The sequence below is a fragment of the Marmota monax genome, unplaced genomic scaffold (genome assembly GCF_021218885.2).
Source record: "Marmota monax isolate L192 unplaced genomic scaffold, Marmota_monax_Labrador192_F-V1.1 WCK01_AAM20220418_F8-fsc00012, whole genome shotgun sequence".
NCBI lineage: Eukaryota > Metazoa > Chordata > Mammalia > Rodentia > Sciuridae > Marmota > Marmota monax.
The window spans coordinates 34,904,987-34,928,270 of record NW_026695227.1 but is presented as its reverse complement, the minus strand read 5'-3'; the positions used below and the strand labels follow the sequence as shown (position 1 = coordinate 34,928,270).

General features: G+C 37.1%; 1 protein-coding gene across 2 annotated transcripts; it reads left to right on the top strand.

The window, feature by feature from the left end:
* The first annotated feature begins 1,744 nt into the window (after positions 1 to 1,744).
* Positions 1,745 to 21,602, top strand: Gtsf1 (gametocyte specific factor 1). Of its 2 annotated transcripts, XM_046436017.2 has the most exons (9): positions 1,745 to 1,826; positions 3,869 to 3,913; positions 10,002 to 10,102; positions 12,225 to 12,351; positions 12,787 to 12,870; positions 13,337 to 13,400; positions 14,412 to 14,506; positions 15,402 to 15,431; positions 17,929 to 21,602. In XM_046436017.2, exons 2-8 carry the CDS (start codon positions 3,898 to 3,900, stop codon positions 15,416 to 15,418), a joined length of 504 nt encoding a protein of 167 aa, XP_046291973.1. In that variant the 5' UTR covers positions 1,745 to 1,826; positions 3,869 to 3,897; the 3' UTR covers positions 15,419 to 15,431; positions 17,929 to 21,602. The 2 variants fall into 2 exon arrangements, with proteins under 2 accessions (XP_046291973.1, XP_058432265.1); XM_058576282.1 differs by lacking the exon at positions 15,402 to 15,431.
* Positions 21,603 to 23,284: the final 1,682 nt, after the last annotated feature.

Below are 23,284 nucleotides of genomic sequence, written 5' to 3'. Positions count from 1 at the left end.
TATGGATTGTAGTAACATGGCAACAACTGCACCAAATTACTGCAATTTAAAGCCTGGAAAATCATATTTTGGTTCAAATCACTCTGGCCTGCTAATTATGGTTCAAAGACATCATGATAAATTCAGAGGTCTGGTGTTTCATTAAAATTATTTTAAACCATCCAAGTGCAGTTGTGCTTGACTATAATCCCAGCCACTCAGAAAGCTCAGGCAGGAGGATTGCATTTTGGAGGCCCGCCTAGGCAACTCAGCAAGACCTTGTCTCAAAATAAAAAAATAAAAATAAAAAGGGCTGAGGTGGCATAGCCCTGGGTTCAATCCCCAGTACCACAAAATAAAAATATGTATATATTTTTAAACTATTTCCTAACAGTCTGAAACTGACTTGCCAAAACAGCAGCTCTTATAAAATGCTTTGTGCTAAGCTTGCAATGAAGCTTTCATTCTTAGCAATTATCTTTGAAAAAGCACTTTAACAGCTTGTTCCTCCTTCCTATGAATCATACAGGCCACCCAGGTGAAAGAAGAGCTTTTATAAATTCAAAACAGTGCCTAGGTCAGTGGTTCTCAGTCCTGGCAGCACATTAGAATCATCAGGGTAGGTTTTTAAAAATAACTATGGCTGGCTCTTTCTGATTAATTGGTAGGGAATGAGAATGGAACTTGGCATGGTATGTTTTAAGAGTTCCCCAGATGATTCTAATGTGCAGACATGATTAGGATCACCAGCCCACAACAAGAATGGCTTAACCCAGTCTTCCATCAACACCTATATCTTTTAAGAGTTTAATCTGAATTGAAGACTATGAAAAGCACATGCTCATCAACCTAAGGACTGCTAATTGGAGTGGGAAGGGACCTGATAATTTATGTTTACAAATTATTCATGTAAAAATAATATGTTCCACTCCAAGATCCTTTTCATTAAAGCTATAGTTTTTACTGTCAGAATAGGTCCTCTCAACTCATATTTAGAATCTAACGCACTGAAATGTATCAGAAATACCAATAGTTTAGCACCCACACTGCATCTTACATTTTGGACAGTACAAAAACATTTTTTACAACTTGGTTTTAAAAAATATATTACTAGCACTTGCCTAACATGTATATGCAAGATGCTAGGTTCAATTCTCTGGGGGAGGAAAGAAAGAGAAAAAGGAAAAGAAAGAGAAAATTTTAAAAACTGCAGAACAAAGGCTCACAATATATTTGGTTTTTCATCAGGTTTTAACTTTCTGACCCACTTGTCCTCAGCAAACTAAAAATCCCTTTAACCCTCCAAACACATCCATTACCTACCTACCATTCTCTGATATTGTTGCCCTTTGAATTTTGAAATTCTACATCACGCACTAAGCACACAAAAAAATTCTTGCCCTTGGTAATTGCCTGCTCTGCCTATGCCCTTTACAATTGCTCTTTCTTCCCCTCAAAACATTAATCATATATCTAAACAATTTCCACAAACAAGGTTTCCTTCCAAACAGCTCCCCACATCTACCCAGTCCCATTCCCTCAAAGGCCCAAGATGGCCGCCGCAAAGACTAGGCAAGGAAGGTGGAGCTCCACCCACGCAGAAACACTATCGACCCGGAGGCCAGCGGAGGATGGGCCTAAGAAGGTGCTGAGGGTCGGAAAGAGCAGCAGCTGAGCCCTGGCGGAGAAGGGGCAAGGGTAGGAGACCCCATTGGCCCCGGCGCGCCAAGAACGCCAGTCACAGGAAGTGGGGGCCCCACGCCCTAGCGTCAGGGACCGGAAGTGGGCGTTACCGGGGCGTGGCTCTAGGACGAAGGCGGCGGTGGGGAGAGCGCCTCTCGATTGAGGTAGGAAGGACATTCCCTCGCTGGTTTGGCTCCTCCAAACGCTCTACCTTTAAAGTACTGGGATAGCTCCCCCATCTAACACCTTCTCTTTCCCCTTTTCCGCTAGTAGCTTTCAGCCCTGGGACTCTGAACGCAGCTCTGTTGATTTTTCGGCTGGTTCCGCTCCATCGTCCACTCGAGGGCCTCCCTACCACCTTTTCCTCCCTTCTTTTAGGTTAATCTTCTTCCCCGCCTTCTCGTATTTAGTCCCACGGCTTAACCCTGTTCAGCTTTTGGTTTTGTGGTGGTGGTTGTTTTTTGAAGGAGGAAAAATTATTTTACTGAGGCCTCTGTGTTAGAAATTTGAACAGTAGCTTCCCTGTAGATCCAGTTCCCAGACTTAACTGCTTCACATAGTGTGTCTAATCCACCGCAGGTCTAGTGCTAAGGAGAAGGGAAAGAGTCACCTGTCAACAGTTGGATGTGGAAGATACTTAAAGGAACACAGCTGAGTGGTGATGCTGTGAATTTCATTGCCCTTAGTCTTTTCTCTGGGAAGGAATAGATTGGCTTTCCACAAGTCACTGAATCTGGCATTTATCCCTCCTTTTTATTCTTTGAAATCAAGAAACAATTCTTGATTTATCCTCCCAAACCTTTTATTTTTAGTGAAAAGGTATGAAGTAACTGTATATAAGTAAAACGTGTCCAAAAAGGTCAGGATTTCTTAATCCAAACATGAAAAATATTTTTAAGATAGTTTCACTAATGATTGTTATTAACAAGTGAGGCTCTGCCCCATCACTTGTATTTCCTAACCTGGGTTCTAATGTTGCTTATGTCATAGAATGAGGGGAAGGGGTGTGGAATTGTATGAGAGGCCAAAGGAGAGCTTGCCTAGAGACAACAGCTGTAAATGTAACCAATTTTCAGAAGTTTCCTATGGGGGTTCTTTTATATTAAAAAATAGTTTTTTTCTCATGAAGTTTATTTAATCACATGTTCAGTAGAAGAGAACTTTAGTAAATAAGGATCCAAACTACAAAACCATTTCTCTTAATCTTTTACATTTCTGTTAGGTTTGTTGTCTTATAACTGTATTAACTGTAACATAGATAGTTCTTAAGTCCTAATATTCAAAAGTTTTCCCTCAGTGAATAGAGGGAATGCTATTAACTGGAGAGGCTTAAATCAACAACTTTTTTTTTTTGGTACTGGGGATTGAACCCATGAGTGCTTAACCACTGAGCCACATCCCAAACCCTTTTTATATTTTATTTAGAAACAGGGTTTCACTAAGTTGCTGAGGCTGGCTTTAAATTTGCAATCTTCCTGCCTCAGCCTCCTGAGCTGCTGGGATTACAGATGTGGGCCAGCACGCCCAGCATAAGTCTTGTCATATTAGCACAGTAGTTTTGGGGGTGTAAAATTGAAGTAGCACTAAAAAGGGGGACTATCAGGGTGGCACTTCTAATTATGTTTAAGTCGTGAATATGGTAAATTAGAATGTCTCTGAGGGTTTGGATCAGTTAGGTGTTCACTGTCTGACATAGACATCCAGCATTCCCATATTCCAAAGAAGGGCAAGAGTAGTAGCCTTCCCATCCTGTAATTTTTAAGAATTTTGGAAGAGAGCTTTTAAAACTGTACCCTATCCAGAAGTTTAAGAGTAGTCTTATAGCCTCGATTCACCCCCTCTATTGTTAAATAACATCAAACCCAAATAGCAGGTGAATAGTGACAGGCTGGGTAACAGCACTTAAAATACACGGATATCTTGTCACCTTAATAGAGTTCATATTAGTAGTCATATTTGGTTTTTCTTAACTATTGGTGGACCCTAAAATTTATTCCAAGAATATTAATTGAGCAATAATGTTAAAATGTTTCAAAGGAGTAAAGAATGCTTTACAGAGGAAAAAATTGGGGGCAGGAGGGTATGCACTAAAGATTTTGTTTCCTGGATTTATGTAGCTTCAATTCCAGAAGTAACTCTACTTCTTAGGGTTACTTTTTGGTACATTTCATTTCTAATTCTTTGAACCTTGCTTTTTCCCCTGTAGCACTTGGATTCAGCTCCTTCGTTTTCAGCATGGAAGACACTTACAGTATGTACTTACTGTTGCTTTTAGAAAATAAGTTAAATCATTTACATGTAGTTTATGTCTTAACTAGGCTTTTATTGTGTTGTGAAAAATTCAAAGTTCTTCCTGAACTGCTGGTGTGGAAAGGTCTGTGTGGTAAATACAGAGAGGTGCCCAAAATTTAAATGAGGCACTTGAAACTTAATTACTTAAAAGATGTATAAGAAGTCATAGAGCTTTGAAAAGGCAGACACCTGTGTTGCCAGGTGCAGTGATGCAGGCCTATAATGCCAGTGACCTGAAAAGCTAAAGCAGGAGGAGTGAAAAGTTCAAGGCCAGCCCCAGCAACTTAATGAGACCTTATCTCAGAATAAAAAGTAAAAAGGGCTGGAGATGTAGCTCAGTGGTAGAGCACTTCCCAGCACTTCAAGGGAGAAAAAAGTCTGTGTTAAACTACTTTTTAATTTTTTGTTGTTTTTTGTTCGTTGGTACTAGGAATTGACCCTAAGTCCCAGCACATGCTAAGCATGTATTCTATTATAAGTAATATTTTTATTAAATTAGACTTATTAACTCAAAATGTGGGTTGCCTTTTTTATTTATGATACAGGGATAGTAACCTCTGTTTTTCTATTTTGAGAAGTAATATAGTATGCATAATACAATTGATGTGTGGGACTGGGGATATAGCTCAGTTGGTAGAATGCTTGCCTTGCTTGCACAAGGCCCGGGTTCGATCCACAGCTCAAAAAAAAAAATTGATTGATGTGCATTGAGTTTTTTTTAATATTTATTTTTTAGTTGTAGGTGAACACAATACCTTTATTTCATTTTTTAATGTGATGCTGAGGTTTGAACCCAGTGCCTCATGTGTGCTAGGTCAGCACTCTACCACTGAGCCACAACCCCAGCCTGCGTTTGAGTTTTTAAGATAAAAAAATCCTGGGAAGGAGTCTTATGTCTATCTCTATATCTATCTATCTCTCTCTCTCTCTCTCTTAAACCCAGGGGTGCTCTGCCACTGAGCTACACCCTCAGCTATTTTTTTCATTTTGAGACAGTTCCTCACTAAATTGCCAAAGCTGTCCTGGAACTTGCCGTCCTCTTACCTTAACCTCCCAAGTTGCTGGGAGTACAGGCAGGTGCCACCATGCCCAGTTTAGTAAAGACTATTTCTTTGTAGTTTCTATATTTTGGTAATAAAAATCTCCATTGGACTTCTTTATTTACTTAGTGGTACCGGGATTGAATGTGAGGGCTCTCTTACAAGGTGAACAGCTCTCCCACTAAGCACATTCCCTGCCCTTTTATTTTATTCTGAGACAGGATCTTACTAAATTGCTCAGGATGGCCTCAAACTTTCATCCTTCTTCCTCAGCCTCCCAGGTAGAAAGCATTAGTCATGTACCACTGCACCCAGCAAAAATGTGCATTTCTGAGAAGTTTTCAGGTGATGCTGATGCTGCTGATCTGAGGACTACACTTTGAAAATCATTGATCTAGAAGGCTGATTCTTTTTGATTTTCTTTAGGATTCTCCCCACCTTCTTTATTTTTCTTAAAATGTTTTTACTTAAAATGTAATATTTATGGGGCTTGTCCACACACATAAGCAAAGTGAAATTTGTGTATGGTATATGTATTTACTCTTGGGTGCTTTCTACTCAACATATTAAGTTATAAAGCAACCTCTCCCTTTTTGGTCTCTCAGTTCTTCCTTTTTTATGCATAATTTTTTTAACAAAAAAAATTCATCTATGAACTTGTTGGAAATATAAAATCTCAGGTCCCATCCCAGACCTACTGAATCAGAATCTACATGTTAACACAGTTCTTAAGTGATTTAACACCTGGGAATGTTGCTAAAGTTTGAGAAATGCTGCATCAGAAATGCTGACCTCTTTCCCAAATTTACCTGAAACATTTATCTTAATCTGATAGAGTCCCGAAGATCTTCAGGTTCTATTCTTGGATTATACCTCAGTGATACTTTTGTCATGCCTAATTTCATATTCCCATGAAGTTTCCTCAATTTCTCACCATGAGTTCTAAGCCTTAATTAATTTTGAGTAACAGCTGAGTCTCTGCTTTTGGGGGGGAAGCTTGTCAACAGGACCCACTTTGTTTTCCAAAGCAAGTTATATTTTTGGGAAGCCAGAAAAAATTGTTGCAGAGTAGTTTAATAGTATTTGTTAAGAACTTTAAATGTACATTCACTTCAGTTCAGCACTCTTAGGTATCTGCCCAAAGAAATATTCATAAAATGCACAAAGAAGCATATGCTAGATTATTAATCATAGTATTGTATATAGTAGTAAAAAACTGGAAACTTAAATGCCCAGTAAGGGAACTGATTAAGAATCTAGTATATTCATATGAAGCAGTGAAATGGTCCTTATATGTACTGACACAGGAATAGCTCCAAGAAACATTAAGTAAAAAGAATAGAAAAGCTAATCTCAGAAGATACAGGAAATCCTGTCACATGCTATAACTTGGATGAACCTTATGAATATTATGCTAAATGACATAAGCCAGTCAAAGAAAGGCAAACACTGTATGATTTCAATTATGTATCTAAAGTAGACTCATTTTTAAAAATTAGAATGATTCTAATGGCTTGGGAGAGTAGAAAATGGTGAGTTGATATTTAATGGACAGTTTCAGTTTTGCCAGATGATAAAAGTTTTGGAGGTTGGTTGCATAACAGTGTGAATATACTTAATACTGCTGAAGAATATGCGTTAAAATTATTTAAATGGGGTATGGGAGATGTGGCTCAGTGTAGAGTGCTTGCCTAGCATGTATGAAGCTCTGGGTTTGATCCCCAGCACTGCAAAAAAAATATATATATATAAATAAAAGTGGTAAATTTTATACTTTATCACAGTTGTAATTGTTTTAATTAAAAATACATTTAAATCTAGAAAATCAGATTAGAAATGACTGCAATTACTCGAAACCAAGAAGTAAAGCATTATGGTAGGAAGCTCTCATTATCTGACATATGCCACTGTATAGTCAGTATGATGTGTATGAATCATAAGGTACGTCCAGTCTGTCAGTTGCTGACATGGCCTAACATTCACTAGTGATGAAACAGATTAAATGAAGGGAAACTAATAAGAATTTCATCTGTAAATGCTTTCTGGGTGTCTTAAAGCTTCAAAATTTGAGAAGATTGCTGGTCAAGAAGAGCCTGGTTGGCATAATAAGCTTGCCTGTCCTCTAAGACTTTTTCTTCCTATTCATTCTGTCCTTCAAGTCACCTTTCTGGCTCATTTGCATCACGATCATGGTTAGCAATTTATTCCATGTTTACCACTCTTCCAGTGAAACTGTCTGTTTCAATTCCCTATTGGCTCCTGATTTTCATTGCAGTCTCCTGGTTTATAAGCTTCTTATCACCTGTGAATTGTTTATCTTATTTTACTTTTATCATTATCTTCAGGGGTGGCAAGAGGGTTGCCTCTTGTCCTCAGAATATGCTTAACCATTTAATTTCCCTTCCTTAGCCATGCTTGTTAAGATTTGGGGCTCAGCCTGGGCATCTTGTATACCATAAAGGCAGGACAGGAGAGATGTTGACATTTTGGGGGTTTTGTTTGTTTTTGATTCTGAGGATTAAACCCAGGGGCATTTACACTGAGCTGTATCCCCAGTTCTTTTTATTTTTAATTTTGAGACAGGTTCTCATTAAGCTGCTGAGGGTCTTGCTAAATTGCTAAAGCTGACTTGGGATCCTATCTCAGCCTACCAAGTCACTGGGATTATAAGTATGCACCACTGCCCCCAGCTAAAGACAGTTTTAAAGGTAGATATGTTAGAAGCTTTCTTTCATAGAGCAGTTCTATATCTCTACAATTGTCTTAGCCTCAGGTGGTTCTGTTTTTTTGCAGATTGTCTATTTGTTATCTGGCCAATTGGGCAGTCACTAGATTATTCTTTTGTATTCTTTCTCATCCATGTTCCAAAATATATAAAGTAAAATCACCAGTCTGATAAAGGAATGGTTTCATTTGAGAGGCAACTAAAGTAACCAACACCAGGAAGTACTTATGGGGAAAATTAAAAGAATGCACATGCCTGTAACCCCAGTTCTCCAGAGGCCAAGGCAGGAGGATTACAAGTTCAAGGCCAGCACAGGAATCTTAGTGAGACCTGTCTCAACATAAAAAAGGTTTAAGAGGGAGTCTGGGAATGTAGCTCAGTGGTAGAGTGCTTGTCTAGCATGTACAAGGATTTAGGATCAAAAAAAAAAAAAAAAGGTAAATTAAAGTAGACAGATGGGGGAAAAAAAACCTATCCACTAATATTTTTCAAGTTTACATAGAGCAGTGCTTACTAACTTTGTTCATGGGATACTACAATGTTAATGTAGGGAATTAACCAGCCCCAACCATTTGGATTGGTGAATGGTGGGATTTGCAAGTGCAAATTATATTATATTGGCACATGAGCAATCCATTCCAACTTTAGCACACTGGTTGGGAAATTCTGGTTGGACTGACTAAAGAATAGAAATGATCCTTAATTAGCACTTTTAGGAAAAGAAAAGAGGGATGTATCTCAGTGGTACAGTGTTTGCCTGGTGTGCATAAGGCCCTGGGTTCAATCCCCAGTTCTGAAAGAAAAAGAACAGGAAAAGATGATTTAATTTTTTTTTTTTTTTTTTGGCGGGGGTGGCTACTAAGGATTGGACCCAGGGGCACTTTACTGAGCGATATCCCCAACCCTTTTTATTTTTTAGTTTGAAGCAGGGTCTTGCCAAGTTCCTGAGGGTGTCCTTAAATTGCCAAATCTGGCCTCAAACTTGCTGTCCTGCCTCAGCCTTTGGTGTTGCTAATATTACAGACATGTGACACTGTACCCGCTTAACTTCTTTTTTTTTTTTTTGTAGTAAAGATAACCAGCATTGAAAACAATATTCAATCAAATATGAGCTGAGACCTTATACCCTACAATTGCTGGTTCCACTGGACTTATCCAGTAATGGGGGAGGGCTTGGTCTTGCACCACATCTTCCTCCTCAAGACTCCACCTTCAGCCTCCTGCATCTACAGGGTCCCATTTCCTTGGTCCCCCACATTTTTGACTCCCCTTACAGGTTCATCGGAGGCAAACCCGTCTGAAACCTTTTCTTTAGATGAAACAGAGAGACATCAAGGTTGGGCTTTCCTTGTGCCTCCTTTTCTTTACTCCCTGCCCTGGCTGAAGTCAGTTTCATTTTCCTTCCCCTCCATCTCCCTTTTTGCTCCTCCTCACTCTTCTTCCATGACCCCAAATTCTTCCTTCTTAGCCACTTCCAGCCCAGAGAAAGCCCAAGTCCCGGGAAAACACTATGAGGTGAGGGAGACTACTAGAGAAATCCTGTCCCCTCAAGCAACTTTGGTGTTTTTCAAAGGATACAGTCATGGAGTTAAACCGTTTCTGCAGTCCCTTTATTAATAGTCTTACTCAGCCAGTCCGACAGACAGAGGCAGTGATGGGGAGGCTTATGGAGGGGCATCTACTCTTGTCACTCCTTCCTGGGAAGTCTGGCTTCCATAAGTAAGAGACACTGAACTCAGTACTGTAGCAGTCAGGGAGAGGATATATTATGGAAAAGGCTATCCCCTGTCATACCGCCTTTAGAAAGTTATTAACCTTGAGAGAAAAAATGGATGGGGAATGGGAGAGGGGGAAAAAAGTAGAAAAAAAAAAAAGACTTAATGATACCAAAATTTTCTCAAAGTTACATTTTCATCTTTGTTTAGGCACCCTTTTTTTAAATTGAAAGTTTTATTTTATTTTGTTGCAGTACTGGGGATTGAACCCAGGAGCGCTGCACCACTGAGCTATATTCCTACTGCTCCCCCAACTTTTTTTTTTTTTTTGGAGACAGGGTCTCCCTTAGTTGCCCAGGCTGACCTCCAAATGGCAATCTTCCTGCCTTGGTCTTCTAAATTGCTGGGATTAGAGGCATGCACCACTGCACCCAGCTAAATATAAGTTTTCTTTAGACTATCTTATTCAATTATTACATAGTCCATTGAAAAATCCAGTGTTCCTGGAATGCTGTAGTTTTATAAGAACCTGTGATGCTTTATACTCATTGTATTTTTCTCTTTCAGTCGACTCCCTGGACCCTGAAAAGTTATTACAGTGCCCCTATGATAAAAACCACCAGATCAGGGCCTGCAGGTTTCCTTATCATCTTATCAAGTGCAGAAAGGTAGGGTATTATTTTCATAATTTGCCCTCTCATGCGCTCTTGAATTATTTTAAAAGGCCAAGCTTTTGTAAGCAGCAAATAGTTTTAGCATAAATGTTTTAATCAAATGCCAGAATTGTTTTGGGACTCTACCTCTGTGTTAAACACCAGCATTTATAGAAAGGAGTTTGTTTATTTCTTGGGGTGCATAATTTTTTACTTGTTTTTTTTTTTCTTCCCCCTAACTAGTGACAAAGCATCTCTGGAATTTTCATATCCTTTTTAAACAAAAGAAACACTAATTTTTGCTAGCAATGAATCTTATAAATTTGATGTATTCGTCATCTTGATAAGAATCAAATGCTATAATCACTTCTTTCCAATTTTGTTTAGAAATTTTAGAGCAGTTGAATAGCTAGAGACTAGCCCAAGAAAATACTATTCCTAAAAACAGATGTTTCTTCAAGTTTCATCATCTTTTTTAAAAAGAAAATTTAGGATTTTTCTCTCTAGTCACTCTTTTATTTACTTAGCTGATATAAACTACTTTAATGCTATATTAATAGGCACTTTGACAGGGTTGTTAGAATGCAAATGTCAGATACAGAGACCAAAATTATGCAGGCATTTATTTTGGAAAAAATTTTAGTATTTAATCCAAACTGCATACAGTTCAGACTTAACATCCTTTAAAAAAAATGTTTCTCTTAGCTAAAAATATAGCTCGGTAGTAGAGTGTGCCTAGGATGCTTAAAAGCACTGGGTTTGATTCCCACCACCAAAAAAGAGGGGGAAAAAGTGTTTATTTTATTATCTCTAAAATAAAATGCCTTTTTTTGATCATTGCTCTACCATATTTTTAATCTGTAGAGCAAGGATCCCTTAAAGTTAAATGTGAACAATATGGATTAGCATTTGCTACTATAATTCCACCACCACACACACCCACACCCAGGCTCTCAGATATTTCTCAAGGATAAAGATTGGGAAGGGGAGCCAAGTGGTATAAAGATACTGTTATAATTGCTGTCTTTTAATGTCCTTAATCTTTAGCCACAAAACCTTTGCATTGAATTTCTGATATCTCTTATGAAATTGATGGAGATTTCTTCCCTCAAAAGTTTCTTAGAATGTTTTTCAACCTTTTCCCTGCTTTACATTATTTTTACTTTGAGTTTTATTAGTGACATATTTTTTCCTTTTCCTAATAAATAAATTTCTTAATTGCTGGAATATTTGCCATAGGATTTGAATGACATTAAACCCTTTATTTAGGTTTAAGGCAAGAAACTTGGTTAGCAAAGTAGTCTCTGTCATTTGGGTTTTTCTTTTGTGAAATAGCCAAAATAAAGGTTAAATTGTTCAGAGCCTCATTTCAGGCATCATTGCTTTAAATAAGTGTCTCTATGTTAATCTGAAAAATCATTGGTTTGTCTCTTCTGCAGCTCTCTTACAACAGCTATTTTCTAGCACTTATTGGATTGCAATAGCAGGGCACTACTGCATTGCAGACTGAGTTTCAGTGTTACTATTCATCCTGAATGTCAGCTTGCAAAGACAGCCAGAGAGTGGTACCATTACAACTACACTAACTGAATCTTGCAACTTTCAGAAACAGAGAAAAAGATATGGTTCAAATTTACTATGTAGCTCTATGTTAGCCACTTGAATTCCAGTATCTGTATTGTCAGTCTACAATCTTAACAAGCTTATCTTTTCATTTTGATATAATGACTATATGATCTATTCGAATGATAAATAATTCCCTCTTAATTTTCTACTCTGGCTGCACGTGGTGGCTCACGCCTGTAATCCCAGCAGCTCGGGAGGCTGAGGCAGGAGGATTGAGAGTTCAAAGCCAGCCTTAGCAAAAGCAAGACACTAAGTAACTCAGTGAGACCCTGTCTCTAAATAAAATACAAAAAAAAAAGGGCTGGGGATGTGGCTCAGTGGTTGAGTGCCCCTGAGTTCAATCCCCAGTACCCCCCCGAAAAAAATTAATTTTCTATTCTGAGTTTGGCTACTATAGTTAAACTGTAAGTTTATTGAGGAATTTTAAGGGAGCCATTTATAGAATTAAGCTACTCCCCTTAGACTTTAAGATTTCCAAAGAACTGACAAATCCCTCAATTTGGTTCCACAGAATCATCCTGATGTCGCAAACAAATTGGCTACTTGTCCCTTCAATGCTCGCCACCAGGTTCCTCGGGCTGAAATCAGTCATCATATCTCAAGTTGTGATGACAAGAGTTGTATCGAGCAGGATGTGGGTAAGCCTGACTAGCTAAATTATTTCAGTACTAGAGGTTAGCCCCTGAAGATCTGTATTATGCTACATTGTCAGCTTAATTTTTTTCTGTCTTCATTTTAAAAGAAAAATATTTTTCTGCCTTTGAGATTTTTATCTTAGAGTAGCAATAGATTGTCAGTTTCTGATGTGTCATACTCCTTTCTCTTCTGAATAGTCTGATTCACTTTACTAATGAACCATCTAAAAATAAAATCCTTTTGTTGTCTTAAATATGGTAAATATCTTTGTTTCTGCTTCTCTTTCTTGTCTTCTGTCAGCAAAGAGATAAGACCCCTTTTTAGTTTTTATACTATCCATTTTTTAGAAACAAAGACCCATTAGGCTCCCCTACAACCTTTAAATATGATAACTTGGCACTGTCCCCTTCTTATGTCAGATCTCTCTTGTCTTGCAGTTAACCAAACCCGGAACCTTGGACAAGAGACTCTGACTGAGAGCACATGGCAGTGCCCTCCTTGTGATGAAGACTGGGATAAAGGTAAAGTGCCTCTACATCTTTCTCTTCACCATGTCTAAATCCCAAGTCATTTGCTTAAGACAGAAGGAAGATTTTCCCTTTTTATGAACATACCATGTTGTTCAGAATGCCTTATTATTTTTATTGGGCCCCAAAATGAGCACATTTGTATCCCTGTGCAGACAGCGTAGAACAGCCTATCCCTCTTGATTGGAAAAAGCACTCCTTTACATCTGCTTTTTTCCATAAATTGTGTTGTACCATCTGTGTTTGATTGTTACTAGGCACGTTTATTATTATTTATGTTGCTTGTGTTTATATCCTTCAATTAAATTCCTGCTTCTGTGTCACTTCGGCAGTGTACTTGATCAATTTTTACTTGCATTTCCAAACTTAGGTGTATTATTTCCCATCTTACAAACACAACTAGCATGAACTGATATCTTCTCAAGTAGAACTACAGACTATGTTTTGCTTCCTTTGGCAGATTTGTGGGAAGAGACTAGCACCCCATTTGTCTGGGGCACAGCCAACTTCTGTGGCAACAACAGGTAAATTAAATAGTCTCATTCCCAGAATTGCCTCCCCAAATCAGAATGTCCCATTACCAAAAAAAAAAAAAAAAAAAAATTCAAATCCACCTTTTTTCCTTGATAATGTTCTTTGATAGTAACTAAGTATAAACATTATTTTAGTGGAGTTTTTTCCCCTTATTTATTCCTTGATTTATAAAAAAGCTCATGTGCTCCATGCTGATCACTGGGAATACAAAAATACTACTATAGAGTCTAACGAGAGATATTGGTGCTAGACATTATTGTGTTTTGTTTAATTGTTATTGTTTTTCTGTGAGGTTTACATTATTTTTAATACTTAGAAAAAAATTCCAGTTATACCTCTTGAATCATTTTTTACTCTAGGAAACTAATGCCTACAAAAAAAAGTAGTCTGAAAAGTTTTTTTAATTTTTTTTTTTAGTTGTAGTTAGACACATACCTTTATTTTATTTATTTTATTTATTTTTTATGTGGTGCTGAGGATCGAACCTAGGACCTTGTACATGCTAGGCGAACACTCTACCACTGAGCCACAACCCTATCCCCCATCAGCTGATAATTTTAAATATAAACTATATGCCCTAAGATAGAAAAACTTAAAGATAAATTCCACTGGTTGCAACTTTAATTTTATATCAGTTCTATGAGATTTGCTTCCTTTGTTTAATTTGAATGGCACTGTAGTTTATCTCTTAGGTTTATTGAATGAGTTTATGAGCCTGTCATACTACTGAACAGTAGATGGCATTGCTGTTTATCTCAATTTCTGAAAAGTGAAAATGGTTAGACCCATCTTGATGCCTGTACAGAACAGGGAACTTTCCAGAGAAATGGTGATCATCCTAATTGCAGGACTGTTTTAATGGAAATGTGTTTACATTTCAGATGAATGTAGCTTGTTGCTTTTGCCCAAATTACAAAAATACACATTTTGATTATCTTTTGTGTGCCTGCCTAGAGAATTCAGATATGCTGACATGGTCAAATTTCTCTTCATTTTTGCAGTCCTGCAAGCAACATAGTCATGGAACATAAGAGTAACCTGGCTTCGGGCATGCGGGTTCCCAAGTCTCTGCCGTATGTTCTGCCATGGAAAAACAGTAAGTGAAATAGCAGCAAAATGCTTTTACTTTCTTTGTTATGCCAAAAACAGTCTTGATCATTCAGATGTGTTCAATCCAAACACCTTGCACTTGTATGACCCTGAAAGTAAGTGCTTCCTTAAACTTTGTGTTCTAAGCACCTCATTCACTCACTACTTCTCCTGGCCCTGGTTAGAAATTAGAAATTATAAAGAGTAAAGTATAAGACCACAGAAACCAAAAGAATATTTTGAGATAGGATGACCATTGACATGAAATAGCCTAAGTAAATTTGGGGCCCAATAAAAAGACTATTGATTTTGGCTAAGAGTTCATCTCAGATTTTCAAGGCATAACATCAACAGGAAATTGGGATCAGAAATTGTACTGCAGGTCCTAAAAAGAAATGGGTAGGGAGAAAAAGGAAGTAATAAGTTTTAAGAGCCCGCATAAGGAATAGAATTAAGATGATTTCCCTAGATATCCAAGGACATGCTGAGATAACTAAATACAAATTATACTACCCTGATAACAAAATCCCCACATTCAGAATACCCAAAATAGTGTAATTTTTTATTTAATTCCAAAATTCAGATTCCCTTGATTTCAGTCTTTGCTACAAGTTAAGCTAATTTTTGAGGAGTCAGAGGATTCCCTTTAAAACATCTCCCACTGGATACTTGTATTTCCCAAAAAGTGAAATCATCAAATTCTACACCAAAGGATTTGGTAGGTGAAGGACTATTTTCCCATGCTCTTGAATGGAATTTGATCACTAACTTTAAATTCTTCTACTTTTATATGATTATTCAGTATACTCCAAGAAATAAGTCATTTGTGTTTAGTAAGCATAGCGGATGGAGTGAATTTCAATTGACATGGTGTATTTATTTTGAAATATTTCTACTTGCAGATGGAAATGCACAGTAACTGAATATCTTAAGTAAGTGTTTCAGTTTTATTTCAGTATCTCTTCAGATGGTAGCAAGATTTAACTGGACATAAAGCAATTTCGGTCCAATTTTCTTTCAGATTATGGTACCAAATTAAAGCTTTGTGTATGCACATGTTTTTTAAGTATATAGCCTCTGTTATGGCTTTACACGCTAATGAATAGACATTTACTGGTTAAATTAGAATTCCGTTAACATGCTAAGTTGTTTTTGCTAACATTAGTACACATTGCCTTTTTTTTCTTTTTAACCAAAGTTGCATTTGAGATCTATCACGCCTCTTTTAATGGACTGAGATTAATCAGACAGCTGTGCTTCACTGCTCAGCAATTCTCTCCCTGTGCAGTACAGTTTAATCCTCATCAAAAAATTCATACTTTTTAATGAGCAGTTAAAAGTTTTGGATCTCTAAGAGTCTTACACTGTTGATATTATCTGAGTATCTGGTTTAACAGAATCGCACAAAACTTATACAAAGAAACCCAAAACTTTTACTTTTTAAGGATGATGCCTTTCTTTTAGATTACCATATGTGCCCATGACAGGGCCAAGTTTCATGCTTCATATACTGCCTTAGCTGAGTTAGCCCAGCATTGCTCTTGGCAAAGGGAATATTATAAAGGCTGAAAAATGGGATTAATCCCAACTCTCTTGCAGATAGTAGGCCTTTGGTAAATACTTATTGAATGAATAAATAATTGGCCTGTTGCTTGCCAATGTCACTCTCTGGACAGTGAAGTGGATGAATCTGTTTTAGGTTTCATTTTTGTACCAAAACTAATGTTTTTTTCTGCTGAGAAGTGGGAAAGAGATGCTAAAAGCAAACACCTCTTAGCTAAGGACAACAATATCTATCAGTAAATTTTGGTCATTTTTCTTTGTAGATTCTGATTTAAAATTGTCAAATACATCTGAAAGCCAGAAAATAAGATTTAGCCTCAGAAGGGAAAGAGAGACAATAGCATTGGGGTATGTTAGAAAGCATACATTGAACAGACCTGGATAAATGGTGAACTTTGAATTCCTCTCTAATGTGCTGCACAAGATGTTTGGTGATCATGCAGTACACATAGCTTGCTAGTAAAAATGGCAACTCTAAGATGAAAACCTAGTAGAAACTTATTTATAATTTAAGACACTTCTTTAGAACTTAACTCTTGACTATTAAATTCTTTAACACTGCAAATTTATTTTTTCTGTGGAAAAAAAATTGTCCCAGGTTAAATAAGAAACCTTAAGCAGCCACAGACATTCTTATCCTCAATAAAAATGAAGCATCATTTTTTGAATGTCTATTGTTGCAGAATTCTCTAGCTTCATTAGAGGATATAAAAGAATTATAGAAGATGTGATTTATTCCCTTAAGGAATTTATGTGTGGGCGGAGTATTTTGGATGTATATACATGAAAATGTTTTGTTCACTATCAACAATTCCACTTTTTAATACATAAGTAACTCAAAAGCAGGTAATAACATTAATTTTCATCCCCTAATGTACATTGTAACAGCTCAAAAAATATTGTTGACTTGATGAGTAAAAAGAGTATATAAGAGGAAAATAAGGTCAATGAAAGTTAATTGGAATTGGTCCAAACTTGTCTGAAGGAGCTGGGCATGGCAATGCATGCCTATGATACCAGCGGCTCAGGAGGCTGAGGCATGAGGATCATGAGTTCAAAGCCAGCCTCAGCAATTTGGTGAGGCCCTAAGCAACTCAGCGAGACCCTGTTTCTAAATAAAATATTAAAAAGGACTGGGGATGTGGCTCAGTGGTTTAAGCAATCCTGGGTTCAATCCCCAGTACCCAAAAGAAAAAAAATTCTCTGAAAGTGTCAGTTGCCTAGAGAGTCAATTCTGATGTTCTCCTCACTTATTAAACTGTTAATATATGAAGCATATATTAAACCAGGCACTGTTGCACATGCCTGTAATACCAGTGACTAGGGAAGCTGAGGCAGGAGGATCATGAGTTCAAAGCCACCTTCAAGGGCTGGAGATATAGCTCAGTTGGTAGAGTGCTTGCCTTGCATGCACAAGGCCCTAGGTTCAATCTCCAGCACTGAAAAGGAAGAAAAAAAAAAAAAAAGCTAGCCTCAGCAAAAAGTAAGGCACTAAGCAACTCCCTGTGAGACCCTGTCTCCAAATCCAATACAAAACAGGGCTGGGGATGTGGCTCCAGTATTTGAGTACCCCTGAGTTCAGTCCCCAGTACCCAAAGAAAAAAAAAAGAATTGTACATTAATGCCTGTTGTTTTCAATTCAATTAGCAAGTTTCTGTGTGCCCAGTAGTACTAAAGAAGGTCAGAAGGTCCTTGGTGTTCTGCTATTAACAACAGCTGGATTCCTCCAGTTGACCAAGAGAATTTAATTGGGTTATAGTTGTGTGGCCTGTAGTCCCATGTAGTTAGTGCTTTTGTCTTTGAAAGGAACTAAAAACTCTCTTTGTTTTGTCTGTTTTTGTTTTGTTTTTTTTTGTTTCCTTGCAGATGCCAGGTCCTAGAAGACTCTTGCTTCTTCCTGCTACCCAAGGGTTCTTCATTTTTTTCTCCTTATCTAATAATAGAATGATAAATTGTCTGTGACTTTCAAACTGACAAGTACCTTTTTTTCTTCCCCGCTTTGAATTCTCATTCATTTGATGCAAGAACCCCAGAAGAACTTGCATCAATCCTTCTGAAAATGACTTCCTTGATAAGCCATCAAGGTAGATAACTTGATAGTTTGATTAAGTTCGTGCAGCCCCAAAAATCAAAAATCACATCCCAAACATAATGATTCGAAGTTATGTCAAAAGGTCTTGCAAAAGCCAGACATGGTGGTGCCCGCGCGCAATCCCAGCCATTCAGGAAGCTGAGGCAGGAGGATTCAACTTTACAGGCCAACCTCAGCAACTTAGGGGGATCCTTAGCAACTTTGCAAGACCTTGCCTAAAAATAAAAGGACTAGGATGTAGCTCAGTGGTAAAGTGCCTCTGGGTTCAATCCTTAGTGTACACACACACAGCCAAAAAAAAAAAAAAAAAAAAAATCTAGGTAACATAGGCAGGAAACTTGGATTGGAGAAAACAAGTATGTATTTATATTTTATGATGTATGTGGACCAAATCCTTTTAAGTGTTTATAGAAATGGGATTTTTCTGATCTATTAATCCAGACTCTCTCAGGTGTTGATAGCATTTATATAGCAAAATACCCCATTCTTCTTTAGAATCTTTAGGACATCTTGCTGTCTGAATATTTCCAACATAGGGTAGATAACGTTTTATTATCAACCCACATTTCAGCTAGAAACTACTAGCTGTCAGACGAGGTGTGGATTAGGTAGGGATGAAGATTGAAATGGAGGGGGAAACAAATTTGTGTGGAGAAAAGATAGGCTTTCCACTGTTGTGTGAAATTTGATTAAGCTTCGAAACTTGAATATGTGAGGGCCTTGGTGACTACCGTGGAATGTGTGCATAACAGTTTAGATTTCTGAAACACCCAAGGTTCTGGCTGTCATAGCACTTTGTGGGCCCTAACAAAGAGATGTCAGAATCTCCTCAGATCAATTTTTGTATTAGTTTGTTGTTTTGGTTCTCCCTCCCCGCACAGGGCTTTGTGCATGCTAAATACATAGTCTATCCCTGAGTTACATTCCAAGACATTTAGACCAATTTTTCAGTTGTTTTGAAGTTTAGTTTGTTTTTATAACTATATGACCTGGGGAGGGACTTGAAATCTGGTATAGACATGGACTGAGATGAAGCATGCTGACAAATGCGTCCAAAAATGTTCTCTCTAGCATTGTTTGCAGGTGACAGATAAGAAGGGGAATGGGCTACTACAATACTTCCTTCCAAGAGTTTGACTCAAAACAGGATTCTCTTCTAATAAAAGCAGAGCTGTCTTATTTATTTTGTTCCAAACTCTAAAAACAGGTTCAAGATAAGCTCCCAGTACAATACTATTTCTTCCTCTACCTGCGTGATCTTAAGCAAATAGATTATTTCTTCTGGAGAGGGTGGTAATATATTGAGGAAATAAAACCCTCCCAGGTGTCCCTCATTTTGGACATTTATTTTGGGGCATTAATCAACAATGTAACTTTGTTTTAAAGAATACTACTGGATACAAACCCCTTTGATTTTGTTTATTTTGGTGATGACAGAACAAAACAGGCCATATAATACTTGTAACCAGGAGCTCCTAACTAGTTAAGAAAAACAAGAGGTATGAATCTTACCACAATAAAACTCAACAAAGGAATTGAATAGAAAATAGTTACTTTGTGTTCTTTTCAATGTCCAAAGGGCTAAGAAAACTAATATCTACCATTTATGAAAAAAAAAATCTTAGTTTTTTATTTTGGGAGGAGATCTCTTTGCTCATGACTACTAGAACCTAATCACAAAATCATCTTCCAACCTTCTGGAGCATGAATAGCACTCATTATAGAAGAATGTTAATTTTGATAGCTCACAAAGTAGTCCTCTTGTTTTCTTAGTAAATTAATTATTAAAGATGCTACTATGTCTGATTCACAAGCTTTAAAAGACTGCTTGGAATTTTCATTGGGCCTAGGATTCACTAGTATGGATTTAAGTTTTCTGGAAATGTTTGGAGAGTCCTAAAAACCAGAACAAAGAAATGGTTCTTTATCTCTACCACTTCTGTCAGAAATTGGGAGATGCTGCTGATCTTTGGGACCCTCTTATCTTGGGAACATTCTTTTTTAGAGAGATTCCTCCTTTGAAATCTCAATAGTATAAGGTAAAAAGTTGAATATTCTCCTTAGTTTCAATTAGTCAAGTATTATGGTTAAAGGTTAAAGCAGAAGTGTTTCAAAATCTTGGCCTAAAAAGCTAAACTCTGAGTTCTACATCTTATCCAGGGCTTCCATACTCTACCTCAAGGAAAGGATTTGCTCTTTGGAAGATTGCCTTTCTCTGCAAGGTTTCTACAAGTGCCATTGTAATTTGCAAATGTTCTCACCAGGAATAAACACATGTTGATGATAAGTGATGCTTAACTCTCCTGGCAGTTTTATCTGAACTAAAGAGTGGGAGAGTGTTTGGATTTAATTTCAAATAATGCACTGCACTACCCTTTTATTGCTGAGGCAGAACAGTAACTGCTTGTGTTAGTCACTTAGACAAAATGTATGTAGTATATACCATACTAGCACCCATTTCACAATTCTGTTAAGCTTCAGAATAGGCAAAAATAGTAATAATAATAATAATAATAATAATAATAATAATAATAATAATATTTTACTTTTACTGTTTTTAAAGAGGCAGTTTATAAAAATCAAGGCAGTTTGTATACTATGTATTTGGTTTTGATTGGTTGGTTTTGTTTGGTGCTGGGATTGAACCCAAGGCCTTGTGCATGTTAGGCAAGAGCTCTACCACTGACCTACATCCCCAGAACTATATATACTATACATACACACACACACACACAATTTTTTTTTTTTGATATGGGATCTTGTGTACTATATTTAAAGGATCAAAGCTGGACTGGCCTTAGAAAGAAGAGACTTAAGAAAGTACATGTGTATATTTCATGTGACAATTCAATGGTAGAATAAGGAAAAAGTATTTAAATTCCATGAGAAAAATAATATAGCAATAGTATTTGCTCATTCTTTTCATTACTATCTTTTTGATACTGGTAGGATTTAAATAGATTGACGTCCTACTTTACAATGTTGGCCTCTTCAGAAACATTGAGGACACATTAACCTGTTACCAACAGTCCCTACTAACTTTCTGTTCTAGCCACGTTGAAATCTGATCAATGTAAACCTGGATAGAAACAAAGACATTTGCCACTTACACAGTAATTTCTACTGCATGTTTCCACTCACTTAACCCTTAAAACTGGGTGACTGGTGAGACAAATACAGAATTTAAGGTTGTTTATAGCTAGGAAGAACAGCATCTAGGCCAGACAACAATTCTAGAGTACAGCTATTTGGTCAGCAGTTTGCATTTGTGTTTTCCTTATTTTAAAACTGTCTTATAAGAAACAAAAATGATATAAGAGACTTTGAGGAAAATCTGAAGACAATTTTAATTGATTGTTATAAGGAAATTCAGGTTGTATGAAAAACTGCTACTTACAAACCCAACCATGCCTCTTAATTTTCATTAAAATACTTGTCACTGAAATAATGTATGCTTTTCAAGTTCCTCTGTTCCAGTTCTATTTCCTCAGATTTGAGTTTGAAGTTTTTATTGGACAGCTCCTTGTGTTGGTTTTCTCTAGAGTAAATCTTTATAGCAGAGGTGCAAATTGAAAGTGATGGAAAATCTTGAGATTAGAAACCCCATTAAGATATCCTTTTGTTGAATTGGAGATTTTGTCAAACGATTCACTGTTTTAGCTTTTTGAACCCCTTGAAAAAGAAGCATTGATGTGATTCCACTAGGTACGTAATTTTGTTGTTCACCAATCATATTTCATGTAGAGCTGAAATAGAGCTTAGAGAGCACTTAATCCAAGATTTATTTTACATATGAAGAAACTGATCCTGTACAAATGTGAAACCTGAATTTTTTGAAAGGAAAGAGAATGAAAAACACAAAGTTCAAATAGTGGTTATCTAGGGAAGAGGCAAAGGTGGTGGGATCAGGAAGAAAAAGGATGTTAGTAGTATGTTCAAAAAGTTAGATAGTTTCTTGATGTTTATTATGCTTCATATGTGTGTATTAAGTAATATATAATTCTAAAACATTTAAGAATAATTGTTAAAATAGTTGCAGAGTGCTTACTATATGTAAGTCTCTGTTTGTTCTTAGCATTCTACATTTTTTAACCCAGGAGGTGGAGGGGAAAAAAAAGACCTGAAAATTGCATTTTTGCTAAGAATACACAATGTGTCATAATGTACTATGACCGTAACCTGAGATTTCTGATTTCTAATTTTTCAGTTTTGGCATCTGTACCAGTCTACTTCCCTAAATGTTGATTCTGTACTCATCCTCTCATTCTCCCACGCTACAGATTTCTTCCTGAACTCATTTCTGTATCTGCCAACTTGAAGTCCTTGATCAGTTTCTTCAGTGGCCTAAACCAGCAACCTGAATTCCCTAGACCCCTTTGTATTTCTGTCTCCTTGACCCAACTTCCAAGTCAGATAAAACCATCACCTTTTAATTGTAGGTTACTGAGTATACGTAGAAAAAATACCAAATATGCTACCTGACTCCACAGCAGATATGATTTCTAAACTCAGGTATTCATTCCTATTAAGCTTTTTAGACTTTATCTGGTTACTGTTGCAGTCCTTTTACTATTCTCAACTTTGTAGCCCCTACTTCCCCCCCACACACACTTTCAGCAATGACTTTGCATCTTTCTTGAGAAAATACTGGTATCAAACTTACCTTACTCTTTAAGTCATACAGCATTATTCTTCTTTATCTCAGAGATACATTTTCTAATTTCATCTCTGTGCCCTGTACTGTATCCATTAGTTATCTATTACTATGTAACAGATTCCTCCCAAACGCACTGTATTAAAACAATAATAAATACTTGTTACTTTCACAATATCTGTGAGGAAGGAATTCAGCAGTGGCTTAGCTGAGTCATCTTGGCTTGGGGTCTTTCTGTGGTTGCTGTCAAGATTCAGCCAAGGCAGCAACTTTCTGAAGACTTGGCTGGGGCTTAAGGATTTACTTACGTATCTGGCAAGTCAGTGTTGATTATTGGCAAAGGGCTCAGCTCCTCCCCATGTGGGACTCTGTACAGCCTATTTGAGTGTCCTCACAACATGTCAACTGACATTCCCCAGAATGGGCAATTTAAGAAAAAGGTAGAAGCTATAAATTCTTTTGTGCATGATTTCACT